Source organism: Triturus cristatus, chromosome 10 (genome assembly GCF_964204655.1).
Source record: "Triturus cristatus chromosome 10, aTriCri1.1, whole genome shotgun sequence".
Lineage (NCBI taxonomy): Eukaryota > Metazoa > Chordata > Amphibia > Caudata > Salamandridae > Triturus > Triturus cristatus.
In genome coordinates, this window is record NC_140593.1 from 1,189,883,468 (window position 1) to 1,189,903,844 (window position 20,377).

The 20,377-nt window shown below is 49.1% G+C and overlaps 1 protein-coding gene across 3 annotated transcripts in view; it reads left to right on the top strand.

Moving 5' to 3' along the window:
* LOC146797002 (uncharacterized) overlaps nt 1–20,377 on the top strand; it is a 126,073-nt gene that overhangs the window by 31,197 nt on the left and 74,499 nt on the right. For all 3 annotated transcript variants that reach the window (XM_085629596.1, XM_085629598.1, XM_085629599.1), the window contains one exon: nt 3,168–3,286. In XM_085629596.1, the coding sequence (XP_085485722.1) occupies nt 3,168–3,286 (119 nt within the window). The remainder of the gene's footprint in view (nt 1–3,167; nt 3,287–20,377) is intronic.

The window sequence follows — 20,377 nt, forward strand, 5'->3', positions numbered from 1 at the left end:
CTATTTTGTCGGGCTATGAGTCACCGCAGTATATGGAAGTTGCATGTGTAAGTGAGTAGTGTGGAAACTGGTACATTTCTCCATATTTTCAATGATTGCACTGTGCCAGTGTACTGCAAATTGCTGTGCAGTTTTCAACACTGGAATCCCTCCAGCCCTCTCCCACACTGGTGGCCCAATCCCACCAGGACATTCTTCCGTCCCTTTAAGCACAGAACAATCCCAAACAAAACATAGTCCTACCCTGTATTAGCTTTCATGGCCTTTAGTTGGGATTTACCCAGTCAGCAGTACATCAGCGAGCCGGTCAAGACCCTCAGTTGGTGTCGAGTGTGCCAAGGGCTCAGTAATGTGGCAGTCGGGCTGCAGGCTCTCTTAGCCTGTATTCAGTCCCCAGTTACTGGGCCAAGTAGAATCCAAGTGCAATAAGTTGCTTTACCTGCTCCCTGTTTGCAAATTTCTGCAAACAATCGCCTCTTTGATTGATACATTTAGCTGTGGGGCCCCCAAGTACAAGAGAGATATGTTGGGAGGTAGACCTAAAGTAAATGATGCACTTCCCATCATTTCTTCACATGATCTGACTTCTGAGAAGGCAGAGGCGTCGCTGTTAAAGGAAGAGTGCTTCTTTGGATGCTGATGCACACCTTGGCACTACTCAATTGAAAGTTGGGCCTGGATTTGGCTCCCAGACCTCCTCCTGGTTGGCTCCAGGATATTGGGTTTCAGGCTGCTAGAGGAGACTGCCCTTCCTATCTATCTACACCGCCCATTCTTGGACTAAAATCTCTTCAAGCAATATTCTGAATGCATTCCGTCCTGCCCCTCCTGACCTCAGTACGGAACTTTCCTCTGCTTTGGGAATCTTTAATAAATTAGTTATTGCAGTAGATCTTTCAAGACTTGCGGTAAGACTCCTACAGCCCTTTGGTACTCCAAAGAACAGCAAGAAAACAACGCCACAGCAAAGCACTTGAAGGAACCTTGGCGCATTCTTATTTTGTCTCCAGACAGGTTGGCTTATAAAGCGGCATCAATGATTACCAACACCTTTTTAAGGCCTCACACAGCGCATATTTTGCAGTCTGTACTTCCAACTCCTCTTGTGAAACATTTGCAGTGCCTGCAACAACGCTATTGAACTTTCACAGGCCTTATGTTGTGCTTTCTACTCTTATTTAGTACAATAACCAAAATGTAAGCCAATTTTGAATTCCAACCCTCACTTGACTATCTGCTTATCCATGAACTTCTCCCAGTGGGGCTTCTCTTGCCAAATTTAATTCTGTTACTCTGGAGGAGGTTCTTAATTATTCCTTCCGATACATCTTATTCGCCTTTGCACCTTTGTCCTCCCTTTTCATTTCCTCAGATGTTATCTTTATTGATCCTGCCCTTACAGATCTCTTTAATCTCTCTAGCACCAGTGCCTCTGTACCGAAATGTTGGAAGTACACTCTTGAACTTCTCCTATTAAAAAACCCCTTCTGCCGACCCCCACGGTCCCTGAAAATCATCACCCCGTCTCGTTGGTACCTTTCCCGGCCAAACTATTAGAAAAACTGATCATTAAATGTAAATATAGAGACTAACTTCCTCTATCCTTCACATTCCAACTTCTGCACGTCCTACGCCATAGAGTCTGTTCTTCTGGCTGCTTCGGATGGCCTCTGAGCTTTCTTGGACAAAGCTAGCTCTGCAGCCCTGATTGTACTCGACCACTCTGCGGCCTTCAAAACAGAGTTTCATTCCATCCTCCTTGGCCAACTATATGAATTTGGTATCTGCTCAAAAGCCCTGAACTGGAACTTCTATGACCAAGCTCCCAAGTGGTTTAGCTTCCACCATTTAATTCAGAAGAAACTAGCACCTCTTATGGGGGTCCCACAGGTATCGTCAGTGAGGCCTGCTCTTTTTAACATACGTGTCTGTCCTCTTGACAACTTAGTCAAGTCCTTTAGCTTTGAAATTGTATTGTATTGTATGCGGATGACACTCGAAGGACTGTTTTCATCTAACAATTCTGTTGATACCCAGGTTACGTTCTGTTCCTGCATGCTAACTACTACCTCCTGGATGAAGGAAAACAGTTTAAAACTTAACGGTGACCAAACCGAGATCCTTATGTTTTCTACATGGTCTTCAGCATGGTGGCTGGCAGATCCGAGTCTCTCTCCTGAGTTCAGTCCGCTCAGCCAAAAATCTGGGAGTCACGCCATAGACTTGGCCTCAGTAATGCACTCATTCTTGGTATCCATAACCATCTGTTGCAGCATTTACAAAGGATTCAAAACTCGCCATCCATGCTCACACTCTGTCCTTCTGCCTGTTCTCAAGTTCTCCAACACATTAAAGACCTGCATTGGCTTCCTTGCGCTCTTTTTAAAACCCTTTTCTTTGTGCACAAAGCTCTTCATAACACAGGATCCTCTTAGATAAACAAGAAATGTAACTTCTATACTCCTGCTTGAAACTACTTTCTGCTACTCTCCATGTGGCAGCTGTCCCCTGCAAACTTCACTGCAAGAGTGGTGGCTGCTCTTTTTTTACCTGGCCGCCAAAAACTGGAATGCTCTTCCAACCTCTCTCCGTCATCAACCTGTCTTTGTCCTTTTCAAGTAAGCTCTTAAAACATGGCTGTTCCAGCAGAATGGATTACAGTCTCTGACTCTCCTCTTGTAGTAGTCCCCTCCAGCATCAGGATGCCTACGCTGGGGGAGAATGACGTTCTGTTATGTCACATTATGTTCAATAGTGTGGCGTGCTGCCCGAGATGGAGAAACGCATGGCATTTCTACCTGTAGGAGAGGTCCAGGAGCAAATTCAAACCTGAACTGGTAAAAGAGTGGGCGTGTGAGTGAATAGGTAAGTGGAGTGTGTGTATGGAGATATAGTCAGGAGAGGAATTGGCACCATGCTTCTGTGTTCCCCGACTCCCCATACCCAAAGAAAGGTATGCTGCTCTTCTGACAGCTTCCCTCCTGAGATCTTCTGTGGTCCTACTTGCTGCCCTTCTTGGGGGAGATGTGGTTTACTCTCTTTTGGAAGATATGCTGATCACAAACTGGATCTGAAAATAAAGGGGGTTGGTAAAGGTTACAATTCTGTAACTGCAATAGACTTTTGATATGTAATATTCTGTCATCGTCACTCCTTCCTTGTTGCAGGCAGCAGGGGGCATCTCCACTGGGATCGGAATCAAAGAGGCTATGATCAAAGAATGCCAGGAGGAAGCGTGCATCCCAGAAGCCATTGCAGCCAGAGCTAAGCCAGTCGGATCCGTCAGGTATGAGCTACGTACATTTTTTCTCTGCACAAAATGATGAGTGACTGTGAAATTTTGGGTTAAAGTAAATTTTTGCATTTGACTGAGCTATGAAAGCATTTAGGGAGAGGTCTCATACACCAATGGGCATCTGTAGGTGCATGCTCTAGTTCCTTAAAGTGGTGCAAACAATGTATTTACAAGTGCCATGTAACCTTTGTGGAACAATTTGCTCCGATTTCTGTCTTGCCAAATGAAAACAAATTGTGATGAGTAAAGAAGACAGAGTACAGAAGTGTCTGCTTTCTGAGCCCTTTCTTCACAAAATATGACTAGTTTCAGCTCTCCTGCCCTTAACATGGTTTCTGAAAGCTAAAGATAGAGCAGTTTGCCAGGTTATTCCTGGAAACCTCAGTCTTAGATTTCCAGAAGTACTGAAACCATTTTGTGAATTCAATTTGTTAATAACCACTTTGATTGCATTTTGGGTTTGTGTGATTTTAAGACTTTAAGCCTCTAAGTTCCACCTTATTTTTGTACCCTTATCTCGGACAATTGAATAACCAGGCAATGTAAGATCTTTAGGTACCTTTTATTCGAGAGGTTCTGGTTAGTGTCTTAATTCTTTGTGAACTTACCCATTCTTTTTAATCACTTCGGATCCACCGTTCGTTGCAAATAATATACAAATAGTATTTATCTCATAATAGTAACAATAAGGCTTTGTTTGTATGATAAATGTATTTGTTACCACAATCCTAGTAGGTTCTAGTGAGATCCTTAAGTGGTATTAAGCATTAGTTTTCAGTCATTTATAACATATGTTTATGTATCTTTATCAAAATCCACAATTCTTCCTTTGCAGCTGTGGCCTTTTCAAGGCTTAGTTGTCCCTTAAATTGTTTGTCGGTGTAAGTGACAAGGAAAAAAGAAGCAAACCAGTCTCCTGTGGTCCTATTGGAAAAAGCAGGACACGGTTCTGTCAGTAATGAATCTCCTGTGGTCACTTACCAAAGTGCACTCCTTTCATTACCTGGTTCTTTTATTGCTTTTTGAGCTTTGACAAAATAGCCTTACACGGATACACAAGGAGATTAGCCGGTGTGCAAGCAAAGAAAACCCAATCTTCACAATACGATCCCACCAGGGCTCCTAACCTTTTGACCTTTGCCTGGGCACCCACCCTATTGCTTAGTAGGTTACCTCCTCAATCTGAGACCGGTGGTCATACCGATCAAGAAGTCATGAAGAGTGGTGCCCTGTTGGAACGCCAGTAGTATGCATTCTCATCTCTGACAAAAAGGAATCCTAGACCCAAAATTAATCACCACCCACAGGAACCCTTCTACCCTTCCATGATTCAGAGGAGCCCCACCTTTGTGGAACATTCAGTGGGATATCCTAAGACTCAAGAGCCTTTCCTTAGCTTTCTGCCAATAACCCTGTATTACTGGGTAGAACAAAACCATGTGGAGGAAATCTCCCTTCTCGGAGTATCCTCACGGGCAGTCCTCAGAGGGGAGCATACCATTTACTATAATCTCTTAGGGGTGTAATTTACAATTGAATAAGATAAAACTGGGCTGACATCTTAGCCTCAACTCCATTCATTGTCCTCTAATTGTCCTAGACCATTTTCCCAATGCAATGGCAAACCTACACATTGGTCTGAAGCGTTCACCACTAATGAGTGATACAATGATGAACTACCATGTTCACCCGGGTTGGGGGGGGAGAACGGGGGTATTGTCAACCTGGCATCTAGGAGTATAAACTCGGGGAGGCCGACAACCTGCTGTGATGTCTTAGCACATGTAAGAGCTCGAAGTCCTTGACGATTTGGGGTTTTACGGAACTCCTCTGCCAGGTCTCCCAAGGATTGCATGTGAGCTATCTCCCAGTACTGAAAGGCCTATAGGGTCCCAGGATCTGAAGCCTTGCAGGCCTGCAGATTCTGTTAACAAAGTTCCTTGCAACAGTGGGGTCATTTGAATCCGTTTACCTTCCCATCTAATCCAGCTCACCCCAAGAGTGGGCAGATTTATGCATTACGGAACAATATGGCGGTGGACGATCTTGACTAGCAAGAAGCTAAGTGGGCGGAGAAACTGGGGATCAGGGTGTAAATATTCAGATCTCAATAGAGGTTGGGATGAAAGTGTTGCTGACTGCAAGCCTGAAAACTCAATATTCTAAAACTGTTTTTCATTTATATTACACTCCGGCCAAATTGATCAGCTGGGGCATAAGGGCTGATGACAATTGCCCTCTGTGTGGGAAGGTGCCTATTGATTTAGGACATGTTATATGATTGTGCAAAGCTAACTGTACTGAAAGAGGAGGGTATTGGGATATTAAGGATTATTGGACCAGGATCTTTAGAAGAGAGGTTCATTTAAGCCCATCACTGATATTAGCTGGGGTTGACCCTCTGCCTCGCGGGGACGTGGGGCAGTGTTATTTTGTGTTTATTTCCACAGCAGTGACACGCCTTCTGATAGCGACTGCCTGGAAAGGTAGTGAACCACCTGCGGCACAACAATCGTTTTCTCGGCTACTGAGCGTGCATAATCTGGAGAGAACTTTGCTTAATTGTAAGGAATGGGTCGCCTGAAAGCGGGAGACACAGATTTGGTCCCCCATGACAACATGGGGTATAGAGCGCTTCGGTTGTAGTAACTGCCTTGCCCCGGACCTGGTAACTTTAAGCTAGGGTGATACTCTTGACTTCTGAATGATGCTTAAAAGGGGAACTTGGAGTAAGGTTCTTTTTTCTCTTTTTCTTCTGCTATTCTTTTAGTTTTAAATATACATAATCTGCCTTTTTTCACAATTTGCCAGAATGGGGAAACTATGGGTATTGGTGACTCAATGGCAAAAAAATTCTGTTAAAATGTAGAATGTATTTTTATGACACAGGTTAATCCTTTGGCTATTTAATATATGCACTGATGCCTGATATAAGAATGAATTTGGATATTGTATGATCTAATAATCATGTTATGCTGAATAAAAAAATCCAGCTTACCCAATTTTGCCAGTAGTTCAGTTTTGTTGTTGTGGCTGGAGGCTGCCTATCAAGGATCGGTGAGTGATATAAAAATCTTAACAGAGTGCTAACTTCAGATAATCCAAATTTTAGGCGAAAGGCCAGGTTGTCATTAGAACTGAAAAGCCAATTATTCACACCCCAGAAGTACATGGGCATGTCTACCATGTCAGGTCTGGCATTGCCGGCTGACTTCGCACATTTGTCCACTGAAACCCTAGACTGCTTACTGGTCCAACAGAATGTTTGTGATAAAGTCCTCACCATATCGCAAAAATTCCCTTGAATTTTGTAGGAGTTATTTTTGAGCATATAGCGGAACCTCAGAAGAACCATTATTTTATAAAAGGCTGCGCTTCAGATTATGGTAATGGGAAGGCTATCCCAGTCCTGGAGGACACTGCACAGACCGTCTAGGAGAGAACGGGCATTGAGATCCCAACACAACTTCAAATCCACAGTAATATGTATTTCGACATACTTGAAAAAACGGGTTGGTGCAGGCAACGACTGCCAATAACTGACGGACTGCCCACCCTTGTTAGGAACAACTATTTATGCTATTTAACCCCAAGGCCGGAAGCCTTACAATTTAGTTCCAATATCTCTGTTAGTCTGTCATCTGCATAGACTGGAAGTTGGTATTCCATTCCCCCTTACCTTTTGAACCATTGCACAAAGTTGTCCTTTCGTATTCAGGCATTTAGGAGTTTGATCACCTAGGTAGGGTTTGGATCTGTAATTCTCATAATACAGGATTAGTGGCCTCATAGCTTGATAAAGATCAGCCCTGTAAAGGCCATACTAATAGCCTGCAGAGGCTCCAGTTTCCAGTGCTTCCAAGGAATACTGGATTGTAGCAATGGACCTGGAAACCATGTCTGAGCAGGCCAACCGCTAAGCCTCTAATCTCCCATCTTGTACATGCCGTGGAAGCCTAATATTTAATAAAGCAAGCAGGCAGCAAAGTTTCAAAATGTAACTTCTATATATATCGGAGCTGTTGTGTGTAGAGTCGCGCCATTCAGGACTAACTCGAAATGTAGACGTTTGCATGAGGGTTTTATAGGTTAACGGCAATTTGTCACACAATTGTGACTGTTATTTCTCAAGGCATTGTGATTGCAGCAAGGGTACAGCAAGTTCAGCTATAGACCAGCAGGTTATTCAAGCTTCTTTTGAGTGTTATAAAATGCAACTCAAAACAAGATGGATTCCACAATACACATCTGAGAGGCTATGCACATGAGTCGAGCTAAATGCTTAAGGTCCAGTTTTATGAACTCCATCCTTTGGAGCAGATGTCGGTCTTTGGAGTGTACATGTGGGGCCCAATGATCACTTCCACTGGGCATGATTTGATATGCCTTGAGTAGTATGTGCGAATCTGTGTTCTGTGGCTGGTGCCATATGGGAAAATAACTGATGGGCAGATGAATAAAAGGTGAAGGTCTACAAGCTTGAGTGCCAGGACTCCCATATGTTCCTCAGGCCCAAATATGCCACTCTATTGATTATCGCCATATTCCTTGGAGTTCTAATGGGACAAGAGTGGCAGTCGTTAAATTCAATAGTCTAATTAAAGTTTTCTCCAGCCATTGTAGGCACATGGAGTTCCCAGAGTAAGGGAAGTGGGTGGTAATAGACACTCAAAATGGACCTTCCAGCTTACCTGTCACCATCATGTATTGCCCTAAACTATCTTTGTGTACCCCGGACTCACAAATGCAAAGAACATACAAAACAAGCTTGCTACCCCTCTAGAACTCAGAGTGAAGCATGAGTGATGCACTTTGGTATAACTGGATCTCCCCAGAAAGTTACAATTGGTGCTCATGAGATGCATTTCTCGCAACTGGAAGACATTTGGGGAATGATGTTTGGCAAATTGCAATACAACCCCTGACTTGATTCTACCAATGGGTCTGTTGATATTCCAGGTCAGAATGTTCTGCGTAAGATTTTCAGTGCTTTAATCAATGGTTTGGAATCTAGTGGGGCGGTGGAGGATGACCGTTTGAGCCTGCTCAGCTCCTTCTAGAGGTCCCACTATTCGGGACAGGAGGCCTCTGCTTGACCTCATCTCAGCTTCATAGTTGTCAGACCCGTTTATGTGAGTACTTTGCCATATTAACAACTTGAAAACCTTGAACAAAGTCCCAACATCCAACTCCGCCCGAGCCTACACTTCCACCCCAGAGGCATCTGTTGCTAAAAAAAAAAATATATTAATCCATACATAAACAGAAAACTTTAGTTGTGTGAAGCAAACCGAAAACCGACCCCGAACCCAACTGCTGTCATTTGGAAAAAGAAGTTTAGAATACACCACTTTAATGCCAAAAGGTATGACCATGTCCCAGATGGGAGTGGGTCACCTTCCCCAACTGAACATGTGAGGGTTGTTCAGAGAAAACGAATATGTGCCACCATCCTCAGTAACAGGACTGAAAGCTCAAGAACAGAAGAGGGCCAAAAGCAAAAGAGATGGATAGAGCACAGAGGATTCTGGAACCCAATAAGTTGAACCCATGGTCTTGCTGTTGGGTGCGGTCTCTGTGAGGCATTGTGGCTTGAGGTCTCCCTCTCTTCATCAGATTCACCTCTCTTCCGCTGTGGACGGCACAGAGTACTACATTGCATTCCATATAGTAACTGCGCTATAATGGTGTGCGGTGGAGTGCCGAGGGGAGGCCTGGGCGGTAAGGTACAGTGTGCAATCCCAACCATTATGATGAGTCTGCTGAGACGTCCAGATTTCAAGTCAGTTTATCAGGAATCATTCTGGGAGCATCCCCTGCAGTCTTCAGAGACCAGATCAACTTGAGAGAGTTCTGGTGGGCTCTCTGTGGAATCCAAACGAAGATGTGATGTAGGTGATCACAGCCTGCAGTTGTAAGTAGACTCTATAGACCAGCATGTACAAACATGGACGTTTATGTACAAGTTCACAGAGTACAAAAAGTACAGGTAAATTTGAGTAGTTTCTCAGATGCCTCATATTAGTTGAGCTCAACCCTTGTTTTAATATGACTCTTTTTACATATAGAACCAGCTCCTAATAGAACAATATGACATTATGGCTTACAGATGCACACACTGCCGAGACAAAGTAGAAACACAGGGCAAGATGCCACGCTCCCTTCTGCATCCTGTGTCCCATTCTCTAATTGTCTCGCTGTAGCGCATAGTTGTAGTGCTGTGGTATGGAGAGCAGGGAGTGAGTCCCCTGGCACTGAAATGTGGCCACATCAACAATACGAGCAAAAGGGGGATCAGGAGATCAGACCGCCCCCCTCTCTATCAATTATAAACATAACTAGGTCTGACCTCCAAGAGCAGTCAGTCACAAATTTTAGAGACTCCTGGGGGTTACTATATCCTTTAGAAAACACCTTCCCAGTACAGTTCTGTTCAACAATCCATGAACTGATTAGTCCTTGCTGCTCCAATTTCAAAAGAGATTGCCAAGAACCACATCCCATATGAATACCACAGTGGTAAAAAATCCTCACATCAATGTGTGTATCAAATTCATCAAATAAAAGTAAAAAATGTGAGAGCGGTTAGAAAGCACCTCACGTGCGCAAACCCACAGGGCTAATGGATGGTACTCGCCAGTGTGCCCACGTTATCATCATTGGTTACTTTCTTAACCTTAACAAAAAAGGAAAGAGAAAGGAAAAGAGGTGTGTGCAAAAATTCAACAGAAGTGGAAAGTCAAAACAATATAGAAACACTGAGGCTTCATGATTCACTCAGTGTTCAATCGTCCCATCCGAGCAAAGAGACAAAGTTCTCAACGAATTAAAAATAAGGTAACACTCACATACAACATCACCTTTATTCAATGTTGTGAGCGTCCCCAATTTAAAAAAGCAGGCATGTATCTGGCCATTTTCATTTGCCAAAAAAGGCCAACATGTTTCGTCGCCAAACCATCAAGGCAACTTCGTCAGGGCTGTTGGGGCACCAATCATCACCTCAGTCCTTTTCACACCAATCTGTGGTTATTGACAAAATTCAAAAGAATTGACAAACGTGGGTTTGCGCTCGTGAGGCACTGGAGGGTTAGGTAAGTCGCACCAAGATATAAGCTCAGATGCAGACATGCACCACTCGTCCCGCAGTTGGAAATGGCTTTTGCTCCTAAAAGGTGTCCCAGAGTGTGATTGTAATTAGGTGGAGTGCAACCTTATTAACAAATTATATTTTACAGATCTAAACTCGCTAGTGAAACATTCTCAAACTATTGATCACGCCGTTTATCTAGGCTTGCAAAGAAACATATGTTTTCTATAGAAAAAAAACACAACGGCATGCTTTCCAATCTGCACCTCACGCTAGTTTCGTATTGTAAATTCTCCTGCGCACAATCACTCCAGCGCCTGCCATTGTACGGGGCCCCTGTGTTCCAGATCTTTAATCCATAAAGCAATAGGAGGTGCATCAGATGATGAAGTCAAACTCTTTATTCATATTCTTGCTTCATATTTGAGTACAATTTCTTGTTAAAACAAAAAGCTCAGCCAACACGTTTCGTTCCAAATCATGGGATCTTTGTCAGGGCTTGGATTTAGTTCCTCAGGGTGTCATAGAGTATAAGTATTACGTACTCCTACTGCTGTCACAGCAACAATATGCAGCAAATCATATTGTTGCTGTGACCGCAGTAGGAGTACGTAATACTTATCATGGTATTCAATTATGGGCAGGATGATACCCTGAGGAAATAAATCCATCCTGACGAATGGAGCTGAAATAAGATTAATAATTTGTCTTTGAAGACTGAGCCTTTCAATACTACTTTTCAAGCCCTGCCCAAGTGCCGCGATATTTGCTGAGGAGATATTAAGCTTTCTACATATACCACATTCCGTGCTGGATGACGCTTATACAGAAAAACTTTTGTGGACTCCATACGAATGATATCCTTTCGGTTGGATCTACCCTTGCAATAGATGTTTTATTGAATTGTCCTGGACGCTCGTACAATCATTGTACTGTCGTGATGATGACCATTTAATTACACTATGGTCGAAACATCGTCGACGCATATATGTGGTCTAAATTGAAGAGGATGCATTTTTTGCTTTGTGTTGTTTCTGTTTTGTCCTGAACTTCTTATTTTGTATAATTCCTTCCTCAGACACTTTTTGATTACACATTGTATTGTTTTTTTTTTTTTAAAAGAATTTTATTGTTTTGTAAAACAGTGAAAACAGTAGGACATTGAAGCGAGCCTTGTATACATATCCATAGAAAGAGCATCACCCCATTGCACAATCCCTCAACCAACCCAAGTTCTAATGCATTTCGAAATACTCTAATTCCCCATCCCCCCATCGCCCCACAGGACCCCTTAACCATCTGAGTCAGAGGATTCCTCATCGGAAAGAGGCGGTGGTTCGCATATTTCTCCCCTGTACTTGTTCCATGCCCCCCAGACCTTGGCCCACTTGCGGGGACACCCCCGTCTAATGAATATAGAACGCTCCGCAAACATGGCTGCGTCCATTTCCTTGCGCCACGTGGACAGCAGCGGCACCTCTTCTGCACCCCATTTTTGGGCTATATTTCTTTTGGCCGTTATGATGCCCAGCGTCACCCAACCCTGCGTCTGACGATTAAGGTCATTGGGCTCCCACACATTTATCAAGCAGCGTCTGGGTTCCGGCAACAGTGATATCCCACACGCCTGTGACATTGTACGCAGCACTCGTTTCCAAAAGTCCTGAATGATTGGGCAGTCCCAGATAGTGTGATAAAAGGTTCCCTCCTCCCCGCAACCCCGCAAGCAGAAGGGATGTGGCGCCCTGCCCAGCTTGTGTAGTAAGCATCTGGTGTAGTAGGAGCGATGCAATATACAAAGTTGCACCAGTCGCAGCCTCGAGGGTATACCCGCCTCGCGCGGCGAGGCCAGTGCCTCACGCCACTCTGGGTCATCCAGATCGCCAAGTTCGTCAGCCCACCGCTCCCGCAGGGTCCCCATAGGGTCCGGTAGATTGTTGACCAGCTTGCGGTACGTGAAGGAAGTGGCCCTCTTTGGCATATATTCCGTCAGCAACCTGTCCTCCAGCGGGGACGCCTCCGGAACCTTCGCTCCAGGAGCCAACTGTGTCATTAAGGCATGCCTCATTTGGAGGTAGCGGAACCATTCCGAGGGGGCCAGCTCGTACTGCTGCTGTAGGCTCGCAAACCGAACAACCTCCCCCTTCTGCCAAACATCGCCGATCGTCGATATTCCAATGGTATCCCAAGCGTCGAAGCCCTTGCTGTCTCTCAGACGTCCCAGCTTCCTGGCATCCCACAGAGGTGTTAGCTGAGTCAAGACTCCTCGCCATCCCAACTTGGCTTGAGCAGCATGCCAGATGGATATAGTCTGCCGCAGAGGGCCGACCATCCTCGATATCAGTCGGGTGTCATACAGTGGGGACAGCATACCCCTCTCACCCAGTACGTCCCTATCCGCCTTGAAGGCCGGGTCAGATTGAGGCGCGTGGAGCCACTGGTTGATCACCTTCAGTTGCGCCGCCCAGTAATATAGCTGGATATCCGGGAGCGCAATTCCCCCATCATACCACCCGCAAACCAGCTTAGACTGCGCTATGCGCGCCGGCTTGTTGCCCCATAGCAGGCTGGACACCTGCGCCGCTATCGCACGGAAGTAGGCCGGAGGCACCTGGAATGGGGTATTTTCCAGTACATAGAGAAACCGCGGCAGAGCCATCATCTTGAAGAGCGCCGCTCTTCCGACCAGGGTCAGGGGCAGCGCTCCCCAGTACTGCACGTCCCGCTTAAGGCGGTCTATCTGAGGGCTTAGATTGCGCTTGAAGAACTCCGTCTGATCCAGCGCGATATGTATTCCCAGGTATTTGAAAGACTCCTCCGCCACCCGGAGCGGGCAACTCGACGGTAGCCGCGGAAGTGGGCCCCTTAGTACCAGGAGGACCGACTTCGACCAGTTGATCGTGTACCCAGACGCCCGGCCAAAAATCTCGCAGATGTTCAATAGCGTTAAGATGGAACTCCTCGGGGAGGACAAATATAGCAGTATGTCATCCGCGTAGAGGGAGACGCGGTCCTCCCAGTCGGCAGACCACCGGAGGCCCCGCATCATGGGCTCCCAGCGGATCCAAGCCGCCAACGGCTCAAGCACTAGGGCGAAGAGCAGAGGTGACAGAGGGCAGCCCTGTCTCGTGCCACGCGTCAATGGGAAGTCCTCCGACATGTGTCCGTTGGCCGTGACATGGGCTAGAGGCTTAGTATAGAGGAGCTGAACCCAGGCGCAAAATTTCGGTCCGAACCCCAGATGTTGGAGTACCGCGAAAAGAAAGGGCCACTCCACCATGTCGAACGCCATTCGGGCGTCAAGGGAAAGAATAACAGCCGGTTCCTGCAACCGCTCCACGCGGGCCAGCACCCCATGCAGCCGCCTCAGATTGTGAGACGTACTCCTGCCAGGCATAAAACTGGATTGATCCGGGTGTACAATGACAGATAAGTGAGGCGTGAGCCGGGCGGCCAACACCTTCGCTAGGATCTTTGCCTCCGCGTTGATCAGGGAAATGGGACGGTATGAGGTGCATCGGTCCATCGGCTTACCCGGCTTCGGGATTACCACAATGGTGGCCGTCCGCTGGTCCTCAGGGAGTTCCCCCACCTCAAGGCAATGCGTGAACATATTCAGCAGGTGCGGCGTTAACGTCTCGGAGAGTCGTTGGTAAAGCTCAATTGGGATGCCGTTCGGTCCGAGCGCCTTACCGGGCTGCAGCGCGCCGATAGCCGCCTGGAGCTCCTCCACCGTGAGCTCAGCCTCGAGCGTCGCTCGAGCCTCAGGGGAAAGCTTGGGCATCTGCAGGTCCTTGATGTAAGTCAGTGCCATCTCCACCGTCATGGTCGAGCTGGAGGAGTAAACCTCACGGAAGTGCTCCGCCAGAGTGCGCACTATTACCCGCGGGTCTGTTACTGTCAATCCCTCATCAGTGCTCAACTGCGCAATCCCCCTGGCGCCACCATCGCGCCTGTCAAGCCACGCCAGCAACCTACCAGTTTTGTCCCCCACATCATAAACTGTATGCCTCGAAGCCTCAAGGCGCTGCCGGACTCGCTCTGTGAGGTGCTCTTTGTAGTTCGTCTGAGCCACATACAGGTCGTGCGAGGTTGCACGGGAGGGCGCCGCGGCCTGGCGGGCCTCCGCCGCCCTGAGCTCGGTCTCAAGCGACTGCAGCTCGGCCACCTGTTCGCGCTTGTGTTCCGACACGGCCGCCATCGCCCGGCCCCGCACCACCGTTTTGTACGCCTCCCAGAGAGTCGCAGGGGAGTCAACCGAAGTCGCATTTTCCTGGAAGTAGAATTTTGTCGCTTGCACTATGGATTTACTGATCTTTGGTAGGCGAATGTAGCTAGGGCGTAGCGGGTAAACGCGACGGCGCAGTAGGTGATGACTGGCATATTGCAAGAGGATCGGGGAGTGATCAGATATGCCTCTGGGTTGAATGTTTATATTGTCAACATTCTGGAGACAACCAGGGGAACCTAGAAAGTAATCAATGCGGGTGAGACTGTCATGTACCCCGGAGTGATACGTGTAGTGCTGTGCCGTCGGATGATGCAGCCGCCATATGTCCGTTAACCCGATCGCCGTCGCGAAGCCCGCGAGGCGGGACACTCCCCCAATCTTTCCCCTAGGTGGAGACCGATCAGTGAGGTCGTCCATTACCGCATTGAAGTCGCCATCCAATAATACCTCCCCCTCCGGTAGTGCGAGCAGGAATTCAATGAGTGCCGGGAGCGCCGAAGCATGCAGTCCGGGCGGGATATAGACAGACACTATGTTGATGGGCCGGCCCTCCCATTGTACGTGCGCTGCAGCGAAACGCCCAGCCCCGTCTGTGTGTACACTCAGCACGATCAAGGGGGACCGACACCGCAGCAGGATACCAACCCCCCGGGACCCAGAGGTGAATTCAGAGTGCGCCACCATCTTATACCCCCATCTGTCAAGCGCTTTAGTGGTGGAGCCAGTTAGGTGGGTCTCCTGGAGCAAGGCCACCGTCGGGGAGCATCTTTTGAGGCTATGCAGGACCAGGCCCCGCTTGATTTTATCTCCCAAACCCCGTACGTTCCATGTGAGTAAAGAGAGGGGTGGCGCCGGAGTCAGAGCGCCGGCAGGGGGTGGGTCGCGTTGCGCCTCAGACATTACGGTGGCTGGGCAAAGTGACGGAGCATGGTACGGATAGCGTGGCGTGATGCATGTGTCATGCAATGAAAGTGTGGTGAGTTTAGGTCAAAGGCCCGTGTCCTACAAAACCTCAACAGAAAAACAGAACTATATAACATTCCCCCCTCGCCCCCCCCCCCTCCCTGCCTCCCTGCCACACGGACTCAGAACTGCCCGCCACCCCAACTCAGCAGAGTGCTCCATTCCCAAAACCCCAACCAGTACTTGCGCTGTAAGGAGCGTGGGGTCCGAGGAAGACCATGACATCCCCTGTCCCCAGGTCCCATCGTTCACACCCTCTGGCAATAGGGCGTAGGTCAGTCCAGCATCGGCGGGCACCAGTTATTGGTCTCCGGCTTCACGCCGCCGCTGTGGCATCAGCCGTTGGGTTCCCCCTCAGTCTCCTCCGTATGCCGGTCGCGGCCCTCAGAGTCCTCCTCACTCCCCATGCGTCTCGTCCTGCGGGCCGAGCGGCCACCACCCGCAGCCGGGCGCCAGCCCTCCAGCCAGTCATGGGCCTCCTCCGGTGTGTTGAAAAATACAGTTTTGCCATCCGCCACTACACGGAGTCGCGCCGGGAAGAGCATAGCGTAGGGAAGTTCCCGGGCCCTCAGCTTCTTTTTGACCTCCAGGAAACTGCGGCGCTGGGCCGCCACCGCCGCCGTATAGTCCGGGAAGAAGGACACTGTGGAGTTCTGGAGACGGATGGGAGGCGCCACCCGCGCCGCCTGAAGAATGGCATCCCTGTCGCGGAAATTGAACAGGCGGGCCAGGACGGGCCGCGGGGGCGCACCCACTCGTGGTCGGCCGCCGGGCACCCTGTGGGCGCGTTCCACTGAGAAGAAGGTGGACAGGCCTCTGGGTTGCAACTTGGACTTGATCAAGTCTTCAATGTAGAGGTCCATGGCTGGGTGCCCTTCGCTTTCGGGGATCCCTGTAATGCGCACGTTGTTGCGGCGAGAACGCCCCTCTTGATCGTCCAGCCTGGCCGCCATGCGCTTGTTGTCCGCCTCCAGCTGGGTTACCTTCTGTAGGAGATAACTCGAGTCTTTCGCTAGTGTCTCCGTCACCTGCTCAACATCCGCAATCCTGGCGGACATTTTTTGAAAGTCCGCTCGGAGAAGAGACACATCCGTGGAGATGGACCCCACCGTCGTCTGTACTTGTGTCAGGGCAGCCATGATGTCTTCCAGCGTTACTTTAGGCATCTCTTTGTCCGTCGCCATCTTCTCGATGCGCCCGCCACGGTCAGGCGTCGCGGAGGAGTCCTTAGTATAGGCGAATTTATCAAGTCTGCCCTGCGAATTCCCTTTGAGCCCCTTCCCGCTCATAGTCGTAGCCGGTGGCCTTCTCCTTCCCGCTCGCCACTGACGCGCAGGTGAAATGGACCTCGTTGACTGGGTAGCGTCCGGCTCAGGCAACACTACGAAGCGCCCAGGTCTCGGAGAAGTCCGGCATCAGGCGGTCGCACAGTCCCTATACAGCCAGCCAGGGCGAGCAGCACCCCCTCTCCGGTACACTCGTTGAGCCCCGCAGCCGGGGGCGGACTAGGATCACCGGGCCCGATTAGTACTTCTCCGCGGGGCCACTCGCTGCGGTATAGCACTGTCCTCACCCCTCCACTCAGGCAACGGCTGGTCAGAGGCTGCAGACACCCCGCCTCCGCCTCAGAGACGGCCGCCTTCCATCGTGGGCATCTCTGTCACCCAAGGCCCCGGCTTTCAGCGCCGATGCAGGCCGCCGCTCACCGGGTCTCGTTGTGCACGTTCTGGGCGTCCGGGCAGCTCCGGATCGGATCGGTCGGCGCCGCGCCGCCTCCGCCTGTGGCAGCAGGGCAGCAAGGCAGCCTCGAGTCCCCACCAGCGCAGCAGTCAGCCAGGATGGTAGCACCTCGGCTCCACTCCGCCGGCCCTTCCCTGCAGCAGGGGCCGATCAGGATCGCTGTGCGCAGTTGCGCCGCCTCCGCAGGGTCATCCTCAGCAATGACGCACAGGCCTCGCACCTTCGCTCAGGCGGTGGTCCGCCCGGGGCCGCAAACACGCCGCCTCCGCCCCGGAGACAGCCCGGCTCCGATCGGGGCACCTCCGTCACTTGAGGCCCCGGCTTTCAGTGCCGGCGTAGGCCTCGGATCTTCGGACCTCGCTGTACGCGCCCTGGGCGTCAGAGAAACTTCGGGGTCGGATCGTTCGGTGCCGCTTCGGTTCCGCCGCCGGTACTAGGACCTTGGAGCCGGATTACTGCACGGATACTACACGGATGTCAGGGGAGTCGATCTCACCCTCGGAGCCCAACTAGGCTGCGGCCATCTTGCTCGGCTGCAAGCCACGCCCCCTCCACATTGTATTGTTTGTTCTGTTTGTGTATCTTGTTGAGCGCCATTATTACTATATATTTTTGGATTCAACTATTTATCTTTTGTTAATACATTTTCTACAAACTGAATTTATTTATGCATGGGTACTCTATATTTGAGTGTTTTATTTTGAACATTTAGGATTATTTTCCCTTTTTGTAAATAGTATAATATTCTTTTGTTCTGATGTATGTTTTGTGGATATAGGTATTTTCACTTGAACCTTTGTTAGGATTCTAGTATTGTTTGCCCCTGGTTCAGGTTTCAGGGCTGCCCCTAATGTTGATAATCACTATACAAATACAGCACCGAGATTTGGGATCTCATCTCCACCGTCACACCCGTCGTCCTCTTCATCACTGAGACCTGGCTCAGCCCCACTTCTGCTCCCAACATTGCCATCAAAATACCCGAAGGATACAAGATCACCCACCTCGACCATATCAACAAGCCTGGCAGAGGGATCGCCATGATTTGCAAGGATTCCATCCAATGCACCAACACAAATGACAACATTACCCCCGCCATGGAGCACCTCAACTTCCGACTCCAAACATACAGCAAAACCACCATTCGGGGCACCCTCGCCTACCATCCTCCAGGACCATGTCCACCCTTCTGCAGCTTCTTTGCCGACTTCATCACCCCCCTCGCCATAGACACCAACAACTACATTTTCCTCTGCGAAATCAACTTCCATCTCGACAACCACAATTACATCAACACCACCAAACTCCTCGACAGCATGAACAACATCGGACGCACCCAGCTTGTCCATGGCCCCACGCACACCACACGCCATACCCTAGATCCCATCTTCACCTCCAGTGACAGCATCAGGTACAGCCACACCACGGAATTCACCTGGACCGACCACTCCATCGTCCACTTCAACATCACCTGCTCATGGACCTCCATCCCCAGTCTGCCCAACGCCACCCCACTGCAGCTGGAGCAAAGTCTCAAAGGACACATGAGTCAAGGCCGTCAACACCACCCACCCCACCCCACTGCCTCCAACAACCTAGACCAGAACGCCAAACTTCAACAATTGGATCACTAACCTTGCCGACAGCATCACTCCCATGGGCAACAACACCCACAGACTGTCCACTAAGCAGGTTAACTGGTACACTGAAGACCTCAAAACCGCTAAATAACACTGTAAAGGAGATAGCGAACCAGCAAGGACACGACCAACAAGACTGCCTTTAAGACAGCCCTCAACCTCTACCACAGACAATTGAGAGACCGAATAAAAAGACCTTAGCCTCACGCATTGAATCAAGCTCCAGTAATAGCAAAGAACTCTTAAACATCGTCAAAGAATTTTCCAACCCCTCAGCTGCAACAGACCACATTACCCCCACACAGGAAGTCTGTGACAACCTTGCAAACTTCTTCCACGACAAGATAGCCAACATCTACTGAAACTTCAAACCCCATCCCAAAGCCACTGACTTATTTAGGCAACACAGCGACCCCTCTTCCTCCCCTGACATCCGACCAACCGAATGGAGCCAGCTCGCCCCACAGGACACCTCCTCCCTCATACACTCGGTCCACTCAGGAGCCCCAACTAATCCATACCCTCACCACATCTTCAACCTAGGTGTAGCCAGAATCAGCCACACATTCACCAACTTGTTCAACACCTCAATTACCATGGCTACCTTCCCGGAGGACTGGAAACATGCAGAAATCAACGCCCTACTAAATAAACCATCGGCAGAACCCAGCGAACTCAACTACCGACCGATTTCCCTGCTTCCAGCCAAAGTATTAGGAAAAGCTATCAACCAACAAATCACATCTGGAATGGAACCTCCTACTCAACTCCTCCCAATCCGGATTCTGCAGCAACGAAACCGCCCTCATTGCGGCTTCCGACTACATCCAAACCCCATTCGTCCGAGGAGAGACTGCGGCTCTGATCCTCCTAGACCTCTCTGCAGCCTTCGATATGGTCTCCCACCACACCCACATCACAAGGCTGCACAAAATTGGCATCCAAAGAGCCGCTCTCAGATGTATCGCCACTTTCCTCACCCTATGAACTCAAAAGGTTTGCCTCCCCCCTCCCCTTCACCTGTGAATCCAAGGAAATCCTATGTGGAGTAGTACCCTAAGGATCCTAGCTCAGCCCCACCCTCTTCAACACTTATATGACAGCATTGCCAAAATGTACAGACTCAACATCATATCCTACGCTGACAACACACAACTCTCCCTCTCCAGAAACACCACCAACACGGAGACCAGCTTCCACAACTGCATGACAGACGTCGCCAACTGGATGAATGACAACTGCCTGAAGCTCAACACGGAGAAGACAGAAGTACTGATTTTCGGAAATGAAAGCCCCCCCATGGGACGCATCCCTATGGCTCTCAGGACCGACTTCCATTTCCTCTGACCATGCTAGGAACCTCAGCATCATTCTGGACAACAAGCGAATCATAACAACTCCGGTCAACTCCGTCTCCT